At 44.2% G+C, this 21004-nt stretch overlaps 1 protein-coding gene across 1 annotated transcript in view; it reads left to right on the top strand.

Annotated features, from left to right (window-relative positions):
- Positions 1 to 21004, top strand: part of LOC147117152 (disintegrin and metalloproteinase domain-containing protein 22-like) — a 173969-nt gene that overhangs the window by 93282 nt on the left and 59683 nt on the right. Inside the window, exon 13 of the mRNA XM_085987893.1 lies at positions 10935 to 11034. Within this exon, the coding sequence (XP_085844019.1) occupies positions 10935 to 11034 (100 nt within the window). The remainder of the gene's footprint in view (positions 1 to 10934; positions 11035 to 21004) is intronic.

Genomic DNA, 21004 nt, shown 5'->3' with positions numbered 1-21004 from the left:
TGGAGAATAGACGGCAGATGCTCATAGACCTTTTGTCTAGGAGGGATGTCAGCGTAGACGTGGGTCTTCATGCCCCCACTTATGTGCAGCAAGGTGCTCTCCAGCTCCTTGCTAGCAGGAAAGTGCGGTGGCCCATGAGAGGGATGATGGTGTGAGGGGACATGGAAGTGGGGGCTCCTCTCAAAGCACTCACACTTCTCCACCCGTTGTCCCCCCAGTCTCAGTCAGAGCCCCAGATGGCTCCTCGGATCACGATGGCCAAGTCTGCCCCTGCACAGTCGCAGGAGGAGCAGGCTTTGGTGGGCCCATCACAGGCTCCAAAACCCAGAGGACGTCTGCCAAAAGTGTCTCTGCAGGCACAGCAGGGAAGTGAGCAAGTTGCCTCTACCTCTGCTGAAGCCACAGGGGTAGCACCTCGTAGAAGCATGCATAAGAGAAAGATGAAACACAGATGCACAAGGGTAGCCACTTAGGTGTTTTAATAAATGTTTGTGTAAAGTTTCCATTACTGTATTTATTTTCACCACTCTCCGGTCATGGACAAATTTCTGTGCAATGTTGGAAGTGAATTAGTGAGTTGGAGTGAATGGTGAGACATAATGTTACCTCCCGCAATGGTGGTCAGTGTGAAAGGAATGGCTTGATCATTGTAGGGATGCTTTATGGTGTTGCTGTGGGGTGGCGCTGCATGTGGCAGCCATATGGGGGTAATGTGTGAAGTTAGGTAAATCTGGCCATGATGAGGCCATCCCTGGTCTCCCGGGCAGCAATGTGCTCGGGTGCTGGTGGGATCTGGACCACAGGTGGTTCCTCCTCCTCCTCCAGCTGATGGTCCTCCTGCTCCCCCTCCTCTGAAGAGGCTGTGCCCTCTGTGCCTTGCTCCTCATGCAGCGCTAATCCTCGCTGCTGTGCTATGTTGTGCAGGGCGCAATAAACCATGATGATTCTGGAGACCCTGGCTGGTGCATACTGATGGGCTCCTCCAGATCTGAAGCGCATTTTCAGCATGCCTGTTGTCTGCTCTATGACACATCTGGTGGATATGTGGCTTTCACTGTATCTCTCCTGGGCCTCAGTACTTGGCCTTCTCAAGGGTGTCATGAGCCACGTCTTCAGTGGATAGCCCATGTCTCCAAGCAGCCAGCCGGAAAGTCTGTTTGAAGGAGCGAAGAGCTGAGGGAGGATAGACTGGTGCAGGATGAATGAGTCATGGCAGCTGCCAGGGAATTTGGCACACACATGCATGATGATCTTCCTGTGGTTGCAGACGAGCTGCACATTGAGTGAGTGGAAACCCTTGCAGTTGGCAAAGACTCCTGGGTTATGATGGGGTGCCCTGATGGCCACATGTGTGCAGTCGATGATGCCTTGCACCCGTGGGAAGCCAGCCAGAGCGACAAAGGCCAACATGCACTCAGTAACACTGGCTTCATCAGTGGCAAAGTTGATCTAATTGGCTGACTTGTCAAAGAGGGCATCGGTGACCTGTGTGATGCATCTGTGGGTGGCCGACTGCGAGATGCCGCAATTGTCTGCTGCAAGCAGGCGGGAAATTGGCCGGTATGTCATCAGTGGTATTTTAACTGCTCACCCACCCAGTTTCCACTGTGCGGGTAGAGTTAAATCACCCCTAAAGAGTTGCTTTTACGTAGCACTTAATGGTTTTTCACAAACAGCTGAAAGTGCTTCACAAAAAATGGAATACTTTGAAGTGCAAAAACTGTTATTATGTAGGCAAATAAGTGACAATGTGCAGACTTGGTCTAGCTACACACTTCGTAGATTGTACAAATCAAGACAGGATTGAGCCCACACTGACCTGTAAAGCTTTTCTAAATCTAAATGGAGCCTGGAACACCCCTCAATTTGGACATCAAGAAAGAGTTCAAGTACCGCAGAATATTGAGATGGAATTCTTCAAGAAATCTCTCATGTAGATAGAAACCAGGCAAAAAGCAATGTCGTACACAGTGTCCTCTTTGAATCTTCCTTTTTTGTCTCCTCTGCAGATTCATGTAACTACAGGGGTTTCAGTCTGTTTACAGAGTTCAGGCTGACTGAAGGGAAACCTCTGCACTTCTAATCCCTCGCAGGGTGCAGTTCTCAATAAAGTGAATCTGTGAGGAAATTCATGATCCCTCTTTAACGTGACAGTCATTTGTTACAAATAGCAACACTTATTATCTTCATAAAATTTAAGTCAAAACGTAAGTGGTGTCGTCAACCAAAGCCACAGCAAAAATAAGTAAGCCAACAGAACTTTTGATTGCACCTTAGTGAATTTGTAAGGAAAAGGGATTAAAAGTCCATCAAATTCACATTATCTGTAACTGCTGTCATTATTTTTCTTTGAGCATTTGACAAAAGTTCCACATGAGCTGTGGGGATTCAGGGTAAATCTTGGGAATGGATATTGGCTAAAGGGTAGAGAACAATGGGTACTTTTTAGAGGAGTCAAGGTGGAGGCTGGGGAAAATACTGAGTGGGGTGCACCTGAGCTTGGCATAAGGACTATTATTGTTTCTAACTGGATTCAGAAAACACAGTGCAAATTGACAGGATTCTGAAACTCTGGTCAAATTTAGTGAGGATACCAAACTAGGAGGAGCAGTGGAATTGGAGGAGGAAGCTCAGAAATTACAGAATGATCTGGACAATATAAGCAAGTTGGCAGAATAAGTTGTTGCTGTTGATCTAGAACTTTGCCAAAAGCTTTTTTAAGTCCGAATGGACTATCATACAGGGAGTTCCACTATCTACTTCACTTGAGACATCCTTAAAGAAGTTTGCCTTCCCCTACTAAATCAGGGCTGGATTCTTCTGATTATGTTAATCCTGTACAAATACCCTCCTTTTATGATCTGCATGACTTGCTCAAGTTTTTGAAAGGAAAGCACTGTTGTGAATGAGCAAATTCTTTTGCATCACTTCCTTTTAAGGAAATAAACAACAAACTACTCATTGAAGTAATTTTAGGTGACTGAATAGGTCTAAATGAAGAAATGCTGAATCTATTGAAGTACTTTGAATTCGTAAACCTGGATTTTTCTGATTGTTATTTTAACATTAGTTGCAACCCATGTGAAATAACACTAAGCAGAAATTCTAAGTGTCCTGGTCTGACCCATTCAGAATCACACGACACAGGTAGCATTTTCTTTCAACATAAGTCTGCTATTTTGACAAGAACTGTCATTTTAATCATTGTTTCTATTTTAAATTCGATACAATTTCAGAAAAGATATTTTGTGCATAAATGAGCAAAATAGTGGCAAAGTGATACGAAGTAGACCAATATATCTTCACACATTCTTCCAGCTTTTCAATATGTAATTAAGTGTGAATTTTTTTTACTGATGAGGCAAATCTGCATTGTTTGCCCTCCCCAATAGGTAAGTGTAAATTTCTATTTTTCATTAATGAATATAATTTGCATAACACATCCTCACCAATGGCAAGTTTGAAATGCTACCTATGTTCTGATAATGAGGGTAATCTACATAATTTATTTTTTACCAGTTAAACATAAATTATTTAATAATAAATAAGTTTCACAGCTTTCCATATTATACTTTAACCTGTATGGTGAACATTTAAGATTCACAATCATTTACAAGCTGCCATTACTAAATAAGCACATGTAACTACTGCGTGTTATTGGATAATTGTGCATAAATAAACTAACTGCACCGTACTAACATAGAAAAGTGACATTCCTTAAAGAATAAAGTCAGATTTAGAGTATTTAATCTAACATATTTTAAAATTAAGTACAATCTGAGCATTCAAATTAAACTTACGCTCATTATTAAAAACAGAAGGACAGATCAGTAAAAAATGAGTTCTATGTTACAGTATCTTGTATTTATACAGTGAGTAATCTCAAAGCATATTTTACAAAGATGAGAATCTGTTCATATGCACATGTATGAGAATGGTGCAGTTTAATGAATTTACACCACAATTGTAGGGTCAGTGGAAAGCCATTTCTCAAAGAGGAGAGAGTTTCACTTGTAATTGGAACTAAAAGGAAGTAATCAGCAATTTATGATGAAAAGGGGGCTCTGACGAGTGGCACCAACTTTTGTCATAGGGATTAGAAGTTCTGTTTCTTAGGTAGAACTCTCTGACTCATGGGCTGGAAATCATTAAACTTTGATAATTTAACTAATACATTGATTTGTAAGAAAATTAAAAGGAGATAACAAAAATACCATTCAAGCCATCTTGCTCGACCAGGTCCTCATTCACATCACATGTCCTGTTCATTGTTAATTGAGGTGATCAGACATGCATTAATTACTGTCTACTCAATGCCATTATACATTATACATTACATTTCCCTGGAAACACAAATCATAACAGTGCTTAGAAATGCAGAAGTATGTTGTACCATGAATAGTATAGCAAATTGCAAATTAAATTTAGTGAAGTAGAAGCTCAGTCTCATTCAGCATTAAATTACCTTTTTGTAAAGTGCTTAAACTGAGTTGTACTCTTTTGAGTATTTACAGCAAATTGTTAGAGCATCTCTTCAAAGGCTACCTCACATATAGGAAGAGCAAAACTGTACTCATCTGAGTTAAGTAACTTATTTTGTTGTACCAATTCCAATGATGTACTCTTATCATCCAATTGATTTGAACAGTGGAGCACGATTGTTTTAAAGTTTGGAGACGATGTTGGTGAAAACATGAAAAGCTTTCCTTAGACGTTTGCACCAGCACCAAAATTAATGTACTGTTGAATTGTGTGCAGCACCTGAGCAGCTGAACATACCAGTCTCATTCCATTTAAATTGTACTTCAGCCAAACATCTTAATTTGTGGGCAATCCGCTTTTACATAGGAACAGGAGTAGGCCATTCGGCTCCTCGAGCCTTTTCTGCCATTCTGTTAGAGCATGTCAGATCTGTACCTCCAATCAATTATCTGTCTTTGATCCATATCTGAGGGGTGATTGTGTATTTTTGCATAACTTATGTGTCATTAACTTATGCACATGACAGAAAAAAGACAGATCCCAAAAAGACACATCCAAAATGTAATTTTCTCTTTACAGATTCTGATTGTCCTGATATGTATCTCCAATATTTTCTGTTTTTATTTCTGTAAGTGTGTCCATCTGAGGTAACTGGATGGGTATAGGAGGTTAGCACTCTGTCTATTGAAATCTAGTCTTGTTTTGAATCCAACCCAGATTGATTGAATTAAATTATTCTTGCCACTGTCCGAAGTGAAATTAGTTTGGGTAGTCTGTAATAGACACGGGTCCGTAGCACATAATCACACATAATTTGGTGCAAATCAGTGCTAAATTTGATGATGTCATATCTGGTTTGGGCTCAAGGCTGTGCTACACCTTGCCTGGGAGTTCATGACACTGATATTGGGTGTTGAAAAACAAATAGTGTTCCATTCACCTGCCATTGTGCATTAGAACTCAAACAGTCACCATCAATATATAAATTTTAAAACAAACATTTCCGATTGTACTTCTAAATCTTTCCTTAGGGAAAAAAACACTTCAATCACCAATTTCAAATACACAATTGTCATTGCAAACAATTGAAAAAGCTACAGATTTTAATAATGTAATTTATTTAAAGAGACAGTCCCTCTCTGATAAAGTGCTGGACAAGAATAGGCTGCAGTGCTTTGTAATGTTTTAATAAGTGTGAAAATATTGATTTTGGGAAGTAATTCCACGTGTTCAGTCTAGCAAGATGGTCATCATCATTAACCATTCTATGACAGGCTGCCATAGTGCGTAATTCAAACGGAACAAAATGTAACTTTGTCTTTCCCCCCCACCTTACCCCCCAGCCCTGCCCTGCCCCATGACTGAACACTTTTGCTTCATCAGCACTGCCTCCTGCATCAGCACTGCCTCCTGCAGCTCAATGTAGAACAGATGCTACACAGGATGGGCACTGTTTATGAAGCTATGTCAAGTGTATTGCTCCATCAAGTAATAGTATTTTGAGAACACCAGTTAATAAAAATAACATTTATGGGTGCTTTGACCACCTTAAAACATCAAAAGTTAGGTGAGCCTTTTCAGTGTTCGGTAGACCAAGGTGTTTGTTGTACAGCGAGTGTGAGATTGGAATGTGAGGGGTTCTCACTTGTTCTACCATGCCTCATTCAGCTCTGAAAATGTGACATTTGACCAATCAGAACACGAAGATATATATATAGATAAGAGCAAATTTGGGGTTTCAGTTAAAATGAGAGGAAGTTGTCATTCTATTGGTGAACTGATCTAAACTCTACTTTGCCATATTGTTAGAGGACATGTAAAGATATGTCCTTACTTATAATTTACTCCTCAAATTAATAGGGTTCACAACATTGAATGTCAGGTGTCACAGATTTATTAAGTATACAGAAATTAAACATACACGGAACAGCAGTATTTACAACAAAAACCTTACAAGTTTAGTCAGAAGACTCGAGCGTGTTTCAGTTCCAAGCTCAGTATACTGGCTGCGGACCTTCGAATGCTAAATATCTACACCAATACCCACTTTTTATACCTTTTTGTTAGCCTTTCTGTGTGACAATCCACCTATTTCTGCAGTAACTAATACAAATCCACGAAAGGTAAATTTTAATGAGCTTCCCTTGTCCCTTATCAATAACTTTAGTTTTAATGAGTCCTTTTTTCCATAGACCAGAACAACTCCCCAACTGTTATCTTATCGATAGTTTCACTATTGTTACTATTCTACCAAGTGAAACTTCTAATTATAAATCTGTACCATTCCATACCAATCTTCTGCTTTCTAAAAAGGATGATGTATGCGCATCATTCTGCAGAACTAATTTGTTATCAACTGATTAAAGTTATCTGCAGTATGCCCTGGAATGTCTTTTAAATAGATTTATTGTCTAAACTGTCCGTTGCTTTAAGGTCAGCCTAAATTAAACAGTTCAGTGTTCACTGCATCTAAATTCATTTTTACTTCCTCACTTAACAGGCAAAAGTTAATGGTTACTATTACTACAATATAAAGAGAAATCAATAGCAGTATAACATTAGCAGATGTCAAGACAATCTGATTAACCCTTTCCTTACAATATATTGGGAAAGTGGAGCGTCAGCAATTGTAGATTCCTTGGGTCGAGGCATAACCATTGAGAAATTATGGGGATTACACTTTACTCATTTGATGCAACAACAACAACAACTTGGATTTATATAGCGCCTTTAACATAGTAAAACATCCCAAGGCGCTTCACAGAAGTATTATAAGACAAAAAATTTGACACCGAGCCACATAAGGGAAAATTAGGGCAGATGACCAAAAGCTTGGTCCAAGAGGTAGATTTTAAGGAGCGTCTTAAAGGAGGAAAGAGAGGCGGAGAGGTTTAGGGAAGGAATTCCAGAGATTAGGGCCTAGGCAACAGAAGGCACGGCCACCAATGGTTAAGCGATTTATAATCAGGATGCTCAAGAGGGCAAAATTAGAGAAGTGCAGATATCTCTGGGGGGGGTGGGGGTTGTGGGGCTGGAAGACATTACAGAGATAGGGAGGGGCGAGGCTGTGGAGGGATTTGAAAACGAGGCGTTGCTTAACCGGGGGCCAATGTAGGTCAGTGAGCACAGGGGTAATGGGTGAACGGGACTTGGTGCGAGTTAGCACACGGGCAGCCAAGTTTTGTATGACCTCAAGTTTACGTAGGTAGAATGTGGGGAGGCCAGCCAGGAGTGTGTTGAAATAGCCAAGTCTAGAGGTAACAAAGACACGGATGAGCTGATGAGGCAAGGGCGGAGACGGGCGATGTTACAGAGGTGGAAATAGGCGGTCTTAATTATGCTGTGGATATGTGGTTGGAAGCTCATTTCAGGGTTAAATATGACACCAAGGTTGCGATCAGTGTGGTTCAGCCTCAGACAGATGTTGGGGAGAGGGATGGAGTCAGTGGCTAGAGAACGGAGTTTGTGGCGGGGACCGAAAACAGTGGCTTCAATCGTCCCAATATTTAAATTGGAGAAAATTTCTGCTCATCCAGAACTGGATGTCGGACAAGCAGTCTGACAATTTAAAGACTGTGGAGGGATCGAGAGAAGTGGTGGTGAGGTAGAACTGGGTGTCGTCGGTGTACATGTGGTAACTGACGCTGTGTTTTCAGATGATATCGTCAAGAGGCAGCATGTAGATGAGAAATAGGAGGGGGCCAAGGATAGATCCTCGGGGGACACCAGAGGTAACGATGCAGGAGCGGGAAGAGAAGCCATTGCAGGTGATTCTCTGGCTACGATTAGATAGATAAGAATGGAACCAGGTGAGTGCAATCCCACCCAGCTGGATGACGGTGGAGAGGCGTTGGAGAAGGATGGAGTGGTCAACCGTGTCAAAGGCTGCAGACAAGTTGAGCAGGACGAGGAGGGATAGTTTACCTTTGTCACAGTCACAAAGGATATCATTTGTGACTTTGATGAGAGCTATTTTGGTACTTTGGCAAGGGTGGAAACCTGATTGGAGAGTTTCAAACATGGAGTTGCGGGAACGATGGGCATGGATTTGGGAGGCGACAACACAATCAAGGACTCTGGAGAGGAAAGGGAGGTTGGAGATGGGGCGGTAGTTTGCAAGGATGGAGGGGTCACGAGTTTTTTTGAGGAGAGGGGTGATGACTGCAGATTTGAGGGAGATGGGGGCAGTACCTGAGGAGAGAGAACCGTTAACAATATCAGTTAACATGGGAGCCAGAAAAGTAAGTTGCATGGTCAGCAATTTAGTAGGAATAGGGTCGAGGGAGCAGGAGGTGGGTGTCATGGACAAGATGAGTGCGGAGAGGTCGTGAGGAGAGATCGGAGAGAAACTGGAGAAGATGCGAGTTCAGGGCTATGGCAGGTGGGAACCGTAGAGGAAATTTGGCCCAGTGGGCTTGGGGAAGGAAGGGAAGTGGCAAAGGCAGCTGAACAGATCATCTCAATCTTAGAGACAAAGAAGTCCATGAGCTCCTCACACTTGTTGTCGGAGGTGAGGGTGGAGGAGACAGGGGAGAACGCTTTAAGAAGATGGTTAGCAGTAGAGAATAGGAGCCGGGGTTTATCTTTGCATTCCCGAATTATTCTGGAATAGTGAGCAATTTTGTCAGACGAGAGCAGGATCCAATAATGTTTTATGTGGTCCAGCCAGATTTGGCGGTGGATGGCTAAACCAGTTATCCGCCATATCCATTCAAGTCTGCGTCTTTTAGACTAAAGGGGAGAAGGTGAGGGCCATACCAGGGGGAACGGCCAGGGTGTGAGAGAGTATTCATTTTAATAGGGACTAGGGCATCAAAAGTAATGGTGAGGGTGTGGTTGAGCAGATCGGTAGCTGCAGAAATGTGATGAATGGAGGGCCAAAGGCTCGACAGTTGGGATTTCGTAAGTGCAGTTTTAAGAGAGTTGGGAGAGAGTTTTTTTCCAGGGGTGGCTCAGAAGGAAGGGGGGGGGGGGGGTGGCGGCGGGAAGGGAGATGTAGTTGGAGAGCAATATGAGGAAGTGGTCAGAGATGGCCTTATCTACGATTGACACGATGGGCGTAGTGAGGCCACGTGAGATGGCAAGGTCGAGGGGGTGGCCGTGAATATGGGTTGGGGAGTTTACATGTATGGAGCGATTAAGGGAGGATAGGAGGGTAGTGAACTCAGAGGAGAGCGAGCACGATGAATTGAGATGGAGGTTGAAATCACCGAGGATGAGAAGTCTCTCGGTGTAGAGGCTGAGGGAGGAAAGCAGTTAAGATATCTCAGTAAAAATGTTTTTATGGTACTTGGGTGGACAGTAGAGAATGAAAATTTTAAATGAGAGATGAGAGGGGTGGAATAAGATGATATGCTCAAAGGAGGAGAAAGTGCCGGAGGAGTAGGGGGACAGACCAAGGTGTGATTTGGTGATGAGAGCCACATCACCATCACATCAGTCTGGCCGGGGCAAGTGATGGAAGGTATAGCCAGGTGGGGAGGCTTCATTTAAGGGTAAGGTATCATCACCCCTCAACCAAGTATCCATCAGGGCCATGATATCGATGCAATCATCCACGATAAGCTCAAGGATGGCAAGGGCCTTGTTCGCAAGTGAACGGACATTCTGGAGGGCGATGCAGAGAGGTGATGGCTGATCCACTGCCAGGGTCCACAGGGTCAGCGCTGGGAGGGGTGAGTTGGACGAGGAGGACATTGGCCAGATTAGCCCCCAGCAGGCGCACTGGGTGGGAAGGTCAACAAGAGAGTAGGATGGGATAGTTGGGGTTGCTGCTCGTGAGGAGGCAACGACAAGTGCTCGGGGGGCCTTTCGGAGGATGCCAAGAGAGGCACAGATGGAAGCTGTAGGCTTATCTAAGAGGGAGTCAAGCCTGGGACGGTGGCAGGAGAGTAGGAATGTCGAAGAGTAATGAAGGATTTGGGAGGGCAGAGTATCCGAGAGAGGAGAGATGAAAGGAGGCATGACGGCAGGAGAGAGCGGTCATTGAGGGAAAGAGAAAAGGAAAAGGGGGAGCAAAAAGTGGAAATAGGAGTGAATTGCTCGGGTCCGGAGCGGCAGCCAAAGTGTGCACGCGAATGGACACAGAAAAGCTCAGGTTACATAGGCCTGGGACACATTAATTACTACATAACCAGGCCTATGTAACCTGAGCTTGGTTAAAATGCAGTGTTAAAATCCTCTCAATCTAATGATTAACTACATTATTACAAAAGGCCTTTTTCAAAATGCAGAGTACAAAATAATAATGTCCCACTTTCAAAGCAAAAGGTGCCATTTAGTAATTAACTTCATCTACTGCTTAAGAGCTATATTAACATGAGAGTAAATGGTTAATTAAATATTGCTTACAGGTTTTGATTCATTGTCAATATTGTTATGTGTTCCAACATGGAGTAAAAACAGAAGTAAACATGTAGGTATACTCTTTCATTTTATTATTTCATTTACAGGCTTGCAGTAATGAAGTAAAGTGTGTCTGCGACCCATACTGGGATGGCAGTGACTGCAGTATTTATACACCAAAGGCAGTAACAAGAACAGGAGGATCAGGTTTGTGTAAATTAAGTAATAGTGTGCTCTTTGCAACATTACACAGGTAGGTAACTACCATATATAGGAACGGGTCGGCCATTCAGCCCCTTGAGCTTGTTCTGCCATTCTATTAGATCATGGCTAATCTGTTCCTTAGCTCCATTTACCAGCCTTTGCTCTATATCCCGTGATACCCTTATCTAACAAAAGTCTATCAGTCTCAGTCTTAAAATTCCAATTGACCCAGCATCCACAGCCTTCTGTGGGAGAAAGTTTCAGATTTCCACTACCCTTTGTGTGAAAAAAGATTTCATTCCTAACTGGCCTCGCTCTAATTTTAAGATTATGCCCCTTTGCGCTGGATTCCCTCTCCAAAGGAAATAGTTTCTCTGTCTATGCTATTGAATCCCCTTATAATTTTAAACACCCTGATAAGCTCACCCTTCAACCTTCTAATCTCAAGGGAATGCAAACCAATCTTATGAAACCTGTCCTCATAATTTATCCCTTTTAACCCCATTCTGGTGAATCTGCGCTGCACCCTCTTCAAGATCAATATAATTTTCCTGAGGTGCGGTGCCCAGAACTGAGTGCAGTTTTGGCCACATCCACACCAGGAAAATTTGAGTGGAGCAGACCTGGCGTCCGTTCTGCTCAGGAGGACCAGGTTTGTGAGTTTGGGGTGGAAATTGAGTGGGAATGTTGATTATGTCCAGCCAACCTCATTTACAATTCGAGTGCAGTCTATCAGTGGCAAATTTGAGCCAGCAGTGCCCCTAAACTGCCCAAAACTGGGTGATAACCACCTCCCCCCGCTGTAAATGTTTTAGCCTTCTATGTTATTAATGAGTATTGCTAATTGTAGTCAAGTCCTTACTACTTGAGATCAGTTTGAAATCGCCACAGGATGTCTTAAATTTCAAGTGACATGATTGTTCACATATGGTTGCAGAACTTTCCCTTTTGTTTTCAGTGGAAAGGACCATACAACTCGCAGTTCTTCAAGGGTTCCCATGGTTCTTCTGCAGAAGTTATGGCGGACGAGTGGGTGACCCCCCCCATCCCCCCCCGAACAGAAATTCTCACCCCCTTTATCTAATCATAATATCTAATGGAAGATATGGTCACAAATGCCTGTTTTTATAATTACACCATATAATTGAATGACTGTTGCAGTGACACCAAATCTAGAGACATGAGGGTTGACATGTAGACCGAGTGCACCCATCAAAAAGCAGGTCCCACAGGATTTTCCATCCGATATACACTCCCAGACTATGAAGCTCTGCAAATGAACCGTAAGTTCATAAAATCTACCCTATAGATCATTTTCAAGATATTGTTAAATGTTGATGTAACTATAAATACTATGGGGGAGAAATTGGGTGAAGCCGCAAAGAGGGCGCCAAGCTCGCCTGGGCGCCGGATTTAGCGCAGCGTTTGGAGCAGTAGCGACCGCTGGAAATTCAGCTTGAGCGCCCCAAGAGGGACACGGGGCGAGGCTCGAGGCGTTCCGCGTCCCTCTTAGGGCGCTGAAACTGAATATCGCAGCGCAACGTGCCGCAGCGCCACACGCTGCGGCACGGCGTGCTGCGGTACTGCAGGCCTTCCTCCCATTCTTAAGGGGGAGGGGCCTGCACCAGCGCGATCAGAGATTGCGAGTGCCGGCAAAAGAGCCCGGCACCGAGGAGGAGTGCCAGGCTCTCGGAAAACAGCCGGCAATGCCGCGGGGGGCGATCAGGAGGCCGGGGACGGAGGTGCTGGCAGGCGGCCGCCGGAAAAAACAGCCGCCCCGCACCTCCACCTTAATTTGCACCACTGCCGCCACAGGAAGACCCCGTGAACCGGGCGCCATTTGCGAACGGCGCTACAGCGGCGGTCGCTGCCAAATATCGAGATCGGGGCGGTAGCGGGGCGCTGCGCACACCGATGACGTCATCGGAGGCGGCACAGCGCAACAGGTTAACGCCGCCATTAGCGCCCCAGCTAAATATCGCGGGAGGCGCGGCCAGTGGCGCTAAAGCCACTGAGTGCCCTCTTTAGGCGCTAACTGGTGGCGCAGCCCACTGAATTTCTAGGCCTATTAATTTTGATTTTGTTTCTCCTTCCAACCTCCTCTCCTTTGGCCCTCTACTTGAGCAGGTTGAATGCAGTAGCTATGTCAACAGTTCCCTTGCTTCTGTCTTTAATGTTGCCCTCCCCTACAAGTAGCTGACTTTTCCCCACTCCCATTTGTATAATTCCCACCTCCGCACTCTTAACCTTGAGGCTTGCTGCTGGAGTGCTTCTAATGCACAAGTAGCCTAATTGTCCACCACCAAATCTGGCTTGATCACCTCCCTCTCCTTATCTAAATCCTTCCACTACTCCAGGATTATCCTACATGGTAACTCTTTTCTATGACAGATCACCTTGTCTGACCTATTTTATTTTCTCTGACCAATTAAAAGCCAAGTGTGAGAAGCTGATCGACCTCTTCATCTCAATGATTGTGACTATTCACTGGTCTGCCTCAGGAGTGTCTTCCACTTACTCCTCCCCAGGTTGCTATGTCATTACTTTACCCAACATCACATTGCAGCTTCTCCTCATCTCTTCCAACACCACCAAAGGCCTTCAATAAGATCATGAATGCCACCCGCTGCACCTTCGACTCCCTCCCAACCCAACTCATTATCTCACCTCCTCAGACCAATATTTACTGTATCGTCAGTAGTTTGTTTTCCTAAAGCTGTCTCCTGCAATCTTTCAAGACTGTGGCCTTTGCCAGCTCCAAAGAAAATGCCCTTAACATTTCTGTCCTCAACCTCCCCTTACTTTCTAAGACCCTGAACATATTGTCACCACCCAACTCTCTGCCCACCTCTGCCTTCACTGTCTCTTTGAATCCCTTCAATATGGTTTCTGGAAATTCTACCCCTAAACAATGTTATATTTGTAAGAATTTCTATGAAAAAAAAACTGAGACATCCTTAACCTTTTCTACAGCCTTGTGGACATATGATCTGAAGGAATATATGATGAATCTACAGTAGAAACATTAGCAAAAGATTGGATAGGGTTGGATGATAAATGAAGGAGATCATTGATAAGAAGGAGCAATGCAGTGAGAGAACCAAGCCTATATGATCTGTTAGATCAAGTAGTTTGAGAGGAATCTAAATAGCCATGAATAGAAGGTTGATGGAAGGCAGTTTAGTTGCCAACTGCTCATGTTTTGAGCAAAGACAGTTTTTTGTATGCCTGTTTGTGCCTGAATTGCTTGTGGAATTTTGGATCTATAAAATCACCCACACAACCTTGCAACCCAGTGTAGTTTACATCTACTGTGCATGTGTGACGTTCTCAGTGTGATTCATCTCCCCTGCACATAAGTGATTTTTTAGTGCATATGCAGTAGAAATGAATCGCACTGGATTTGGAGGTAATCTTGTGGTCACGACTGAGTGACTTGTATACCTGAAACGTCAAAGTTAAAGCCATAAAGATGATAGATTTATTTAATTATAACATATGGAAAGCCTATAATCTTTGCAAACATGGAGTTTTTGAGTAGCATGAGCTGTAGACACCCAATTAATTCCACCTTTGCACAGAAATAAGTTGCTATTTGCTCAAAATTATTTAGATTCATCAGATACCAGCTTATTTTGAAACTGTCCTTTGCATCTCAACATCTTGGATACATTTATGCATATTGGTCTAGGGAAGGGCTGTCCAGACTATGGTCTGTGAGCCCAAGCTATACAGCCCATAAAGCTCATCCAATGCAGTTTCTTTTGTGTAGTACAGACCTAAGTGCCTAAGGAGACAATATGGACATGCCTATTGCTGATGGTATTTACTTTTTTTAAATCTCAGTGGAACCTTTTACACAGCGTATTGCTGTAGCTTAAATGGCAAGTTCATCCCCCATTGCACACACATTGTACTGTACATAGCTTTTGTAGGTCATGGGTGACAGAATTGGGTTTCATTTTTCACAAAAAAAAACTGAATTGCGGAATGTGATCCTAAAACACGAATTAAAATCCAACGTAATCAAAACAAAATTTTACATTGTCACCGTGAAGCAGTGACCTTGATCATAGAGCTTTATTCAAGGCTGTTCATCAGTTGTAAGTTGCTTTTGTGAGTTGTCAGTTTTTGGGAGCTGTGTCAGCTTTTTTGAAGCAGTTTCACAGCTTTTTGAGTTTAGTAGGTTGACATGTATGGGCTATGTGACAAAAATGAAGTTTCTTTCTAAAATGTGTTATAGTATTGGCTTTGGTCATTGTCATATAGGGTTAAAAAGCAGGTTCACTCATAAACAAAAGCCCATTTTGTTTTCATACAGTAACCCTAGAATATAGATGTTCTATGGCTAGGAGATATATATTTAAATTTCTGATGCCTTGGTCGTTTTTTTTTAAATAAAAAAACATTTCTCAGCCTGTTTTGTTAAAATGAATAATCTGTCTCAGACAGAAAGAGATAGGCCAGAAGGACTCCATGGCTGGTCAGCAACTAACTGCTATGTAAATATTCAGGGGCCATGGCTCCGATATTAATGGGGAGACGAGAAGGGTGTGTAATGTTATCTTACATCTTAGTATTAAGAGGCTTACGTGTAGATATCGTTGAGTATTCTTTATTAGGTCTCGAGTCAGTGCCAGCTCGTGCAGTACTGCCGCATGGCCAAGATGGCTTCCTATTTATACGACTGCCGTCAAGCAGCTGTCTTTACTACAGCTACCATAAAGCAGCTGTCTTTACTACAGTTACAGAACACATATTAACAACATATAAAAACAGTCAGTGTAACTACTATTAATTACTATTAACAACATGTAAAAACTGTCAGTGTAACTATACCTTGCAATAACTGCCGGTACATATAAACACTACCCACACCCAGAAGTCCATTAGCTGTTTACAGTCTTTCCCTTGTCTACAGGTCGAGTCTAACGACAGGCTTTCTGGTGCGCTGTGACCTGCGTAGCTGAGCGGGTATTTGCTGGGCCAACCCAGTTGTGTCCATTAAGTTCATGTCTGTACCACACGGATCCCTTGTCTCATTGTCACCCCTGTGTACTTCATCACTTTGTGGCATTGTCCTCGTCTCCTCGTCACTCTGTCGGATTTCCATCATCAGCTCATCCTCTCTGTCCTCCTGCGGCTGATAGGTCTCGGTGGTTTTCAGTAGGTGCCTCCTGTTTCTGCGATACACATTGCCATTTTCTGTCATGGCACTGTATGACCTGGGGGCGACCTGTTGTAGAACGGTTGCTCTTTGATTCCATGACCCAGGCCCTTCAATACAAACTACATCCTTCTCCTGTAGAGGCACTAGTGCAGTGGCTGTGCGGTCATGGAGCGTTTTTTGTTTCCGCTGAAGTTTCTGGGCCTTGTCTGCCCATACCTCATCTCTGTGATCAGGTGTGACATGCCTGGGAGGTCGAGTACGGATTTTGCGACCCAGTAAGAGCTCAGCTGGAGACTTGCCACTTTCCAGCGGGGCCGCCCTGTACGACATCATGGCCAGATATGGGTCAGTGCTGCTGTGTGCTGCTTTCTTTAATAGTCTTTTCACAATCTGTACCCCCTTCTCCGCTTTTCCATTGGCTTGAGGGTAGAGTGGGCTGGAGGTTACATGCTTAAACTCATACTCTGTAGCAAACGACTAAAACTCATGACTGGCATAGGGAGAGCCATTATCAGAGACCAGAGTTAGAGGGATGCCCTGCCTGGAAAAGATTGACTTCAGGTGAGTTATCACAACTCTTGACGTGGTGCTGGGTAGGAGAGCAATCTCAGGATAATTAGAGTAATAATCAATAACTAACAAATAGTCTTTTCCTTCGTAGTGAAAAATATCAGTTCCTACCTTTTCCCAAGGTTGTGATGGGAGCTCTGTGGTAATGAGGGGCTCTTTTGTTTGCTTGTAGTTATACTCCTGACATGTAGCACACTCACTGATCATCTGGTCAATATCAGAGTTCATGTTTGGCCAGTAGAGTGCCTCACGTGCTCTCCTTTTTGACTTTTCCACACCCAGGTGCCCTTCATGTATCCTGTGAAGCATTTCTCGTCGCATAGAGATGGGCACTACAATCCTGTCACACTTAAGCAATAGTCCATTGACCACAGAAAGCTCAGACTGAATATGATGATATTGTTTACATGACCCTTTCTTCCAACCCTCTTGAAGATTTCTCATCACTTTCCTCAGAACAGGGTCCTTTGATGTCTCTGTGGCTATCTTTGATAGTTGTTCCTGTGAGGCGGGCAATGCTGCATAGACCATATCCACATGAAGGGCCACATCCTCTTCTGTTTCACTGTTTTGTGTGGCACGAGGCGCAGCCCTGGATAGTGTATCTGCTGTGGACATTTGTGTCCCTGGCACATATGTGAGCTCAAAATCATAACATTGTAGTCTCATCATTAGGTGCTGTATCCGTGATGACATGTCACACAGATTCTTTTTTGCGACCCCTAGCAGTGGCTTATGGTCAGTTTCTAGGATAACCTTGGGAAGTCCATAGATGTAGGTATGAAATTTTTCACACCCAAATGCCAAGCCCAAGCACTCCTTCTCTATTTGCGCATACCAGCACTCTGCAGCCGGCATGGAGCGTGACGCATATGCCACTGGTCACCATTCTCCTTCATCTTCCTGTAGAAGGACAGCCCCTAATCCATCCTTAGAGGCATCTGTGGACACTTTTGTCCTCTTTTCAGGGCAGAAGAACTTCAGTAGGGGTTCACTTGCTAGAATGTGTAGCAGCCCCTTCTATTCATTCTCATGTTCATGTCCCCATTGGAACTCTGTCTCTTGGTTCAGCAGTTTTCTCAAGTGAGCGGTTTTCACTGCCAGATTTGGAATGAATTTCTCTAGGTAATTAACCATGCCAAGGGCCCGCTGAACCCCTTTCTTGTCCTTTGGTTTTTCCATGTCATGTATGGCCTTTACCTTTGACTTGTCTGGCTGAATCCCTTCTGCAGAAATCTTGTCCCCGAGGAATGTGATTTCATTGACGCTGAACTGACATTTGTCTTTATTTAGTTTGAGTCCATACTGCCATATCCTCTGAAGTGTTTTTTCCAGTCTGGTGTCGTGCTCTCCCTGAGTGGAGCCCCATACTACCAGATCATCCACGTACACCCGCACACCATCCAGGCCCTCGATGATTTGCTCCATTGCTCTGTGAAAGATTTCTGGGGCGGAGCTAATGCCGAAGGGCAGGCGCTGGTAAGAGTATCGACCAAACGGGGTGTTAAAGGTGCACAGCTTAGCACTCTCCATCAAGTTTCAGCTGCCAGAATCCATGTGAGGCATCCATCTTGGAGAAGAATTTTGCTCCTGTCATTTCGCTGACTATTTCCTCTCTCTTAGGGATTTGATAGTGCTCTCTTTTTATATTAGCGTTAAAGTCCTTGGGATCCATGCAGACACGCAATTTATCAGTCTTATTTGAATTGACGCAAACCATGGAATTTACCCAGTCAGTCGGTTCCTCAGTCTTCTTTATGACACCTAGTCCCTCCATGCGGTCTAGCTCTTTCCGCAGTTTCTCACGGAGGGCCACCGGAACTCTCCTGGGTGCGTGAATCACAGGTTGTGCATCATCTCTCAGTTTGATGGAGTATGTAAAGGGCAGTGCTCCGAAACCCTGAAATACATCTGCGTACTTGTGTGTTATAGCATCTTGCTTTATATTTGTACTGACTTGGGGGGCACTCTGCACACAGTTCAGTTCATTAATAGTATAGACTCGTTTTACCAAGCCCAAATCCACACATGCCTTATCCCCCAACAGTGACTCATGTCCTTCAGGCACTATAACAAACGTCAATGGGTGAATGCGATTTTTTACCTTAACATTCAGCCTACACGTTCCTTTTGTTTCAATACTTTGTCCATTGTACGCCTTCAAAGCCACTGTCTTGTTCAGTATTTTTGGTCTCACTTTGAGATTCTGTGCATCACTCCAGCTTATGAGGTTTGCCTTAGCACCTGTATCTAGCTTGAAGGGAACAATGGTGCCATTTACCAGCAAGGGGGTTATCCAAACTTCAGTCTTTAGTTCTACGGAATGTACTTCCTTTTCCATATCTTTACCCTGTTTTAAGTCATTTTGCACCATTCCAACATACAAAGTCTCCGATTCCGTGTCTTCAGTCTCAATAGCATGCACTGTCTTTTTACCTTCGGTTTTCTCTTCCCAAAAGCACATTTTAGCAAAGTGATTCCTGCCTTTACATATTGCGCAGTTCTTCCCATAAGCCGGACATTGTCTTGCCACGTGTCTATTGCCGCACCGTCTGCAATCATATGGCGTCATAGTCCTGAACTCTGTGCGCCCTCTTGTGTCCCTTCTGTGTACTACATCCACTGGTAGGTTGCCCAGTCCCAGCGCTCTCATGCCCGTTGCTGTAGTTCTCCCATCGAATGTTTGCGTGTGCATGGCTGAGAGTTCACTAGCATGACATATTTTTACTGCAGCATCCAAAGTTAAGTCATTGTCCCTAAGCATTCTCTCCCTCACCTTCTTGTCAAGTATTCTGAAAACGACCTGATCGCGTATCATCGATTCCTTCAAGTCTCCAAAGTTACATGTTTGTGCTTTTGTTTTCAAGTCCGTCAGAAAAACATCAAAGGATTCTCCTTGCTTTTGCACGCGGGAGTGAACAAATCTCTCGAACGTTTCATTCTTTTTAGGTGTGCAGTATTTATCGAACAAATCTATCACCTTGTCCAGATCATTTTTGTCACCTTCAGCTGCAAACGTAAATGTATTATACAGCTCGATTGCCTGCGAGCCAGCCACTGTTAGCAACAAAGCTACCTTACGTGTTCCAGTGCTAGTCGTGGCGTCAATCGCTGTGAGGTAGAGAAGAAAGCGTTGTTTGAATTCGCACCAATTTTCGTCCAGATTTCCTTCAAGTTGCAGGCTAGTTGGTGGCTTTATCCCTTCCATTGTTGTGGTATGCCCGTATCGTACGTTCTATAAATCCTGGTACCATGTAATGTTATCTTATATCTTAGTATTAAGAGGCTTACGTGTAGATATCGTTGAGTACTCTTTATTAGGTCTTGAGTTAGTGCCAGCTCGTGCAGTACTGCCGCATGGCCAAGATGGCTTCCTATTTATACGACTGCCGTCAAGCAGCTGTCTTTACTACAGCTACCGTAAAGCAGCTGTCTTTACTACAGCTACAGTTATCTGTACAGGGTGCCAGGAAACCCTTCAGTGGGCAAAGAGCCCGGCAAGGCCGGGGACGTGGTGGCCCTGCCGATCCTAATGGCTGGGCCTTATTTAAATAAATATGTGTAAACTCCCAACTGGCACCCAGCCAGATTGGGATGGTCCCTGGCAGTCAGAGGTGGAGGAGGAAGGCGCTGGGCATGATCGCAAGGGGGGAAAATGAAGGCTCTGGGTACGATTGGGACGGGGCAGGTCTGGGCATGATACCCTAAAGGCCGGGGCTGGGGAGGCCGAAGGCTTCCTTGTGAGGCCTGGGGGGAGCACTCCTGCTCCTCCTGGTCCACAAGGAGCTTAAAAACAGGCAAAATTGTAAAACTTACCGGACTCCTCCCGCCACGTTTCTGCTGCCAAACAACAGGTAGCGTGGGACTTCCCCCCCCCCCCCGTGTTGAGGTTAAAAATACATCGCGCCACCAATGACATTATCGAGCTGCAACTTCAGAATCTTAAGTAGGCCCCCACCTGCTTTTAGTGAGCGCCTCGTCCAGGGCCTGAATTGCCGCTATAAATATTATGGCGGCCTGAAATGCAGCGGGTTGGGGTCGGGTTTGCATTATTCCAATATTTTAACCCCTCGACCCTCTCCCATCTGTCGGGGGTTAGGGAGCGAGGTTCAAATCGAGGCCCAAGTGTCCCATACAGTTTATATTGCAGCGTGATTGTTCAGTTTTCCAAGGAGGGAATGGTTAGCCCAGAAACTAGGGCTCGATTTTAATTATTGGGCAGCGACTGGCGAC

Source organism: Somniosus microcephalus, chromosome 5 (assembly GCF_052327205.1).
Source record: "Somniosus microcephalus isolate GS21.2 chromosome 5, FLI_Smic_1.0, whole genome shotgun sequence".
Lineage (NCBI taxonomy): Eukaryota > Metazoa > Chordata > Chondrichthyes > Squaliformes > Somniosidae > Somniosus > Somniosus microcephalus.
The sequence above is the reverse complement of the archived record's forward strand: the minus strand, read 5'-3'. Positions and strand labels throughout refer to the sequence as shown.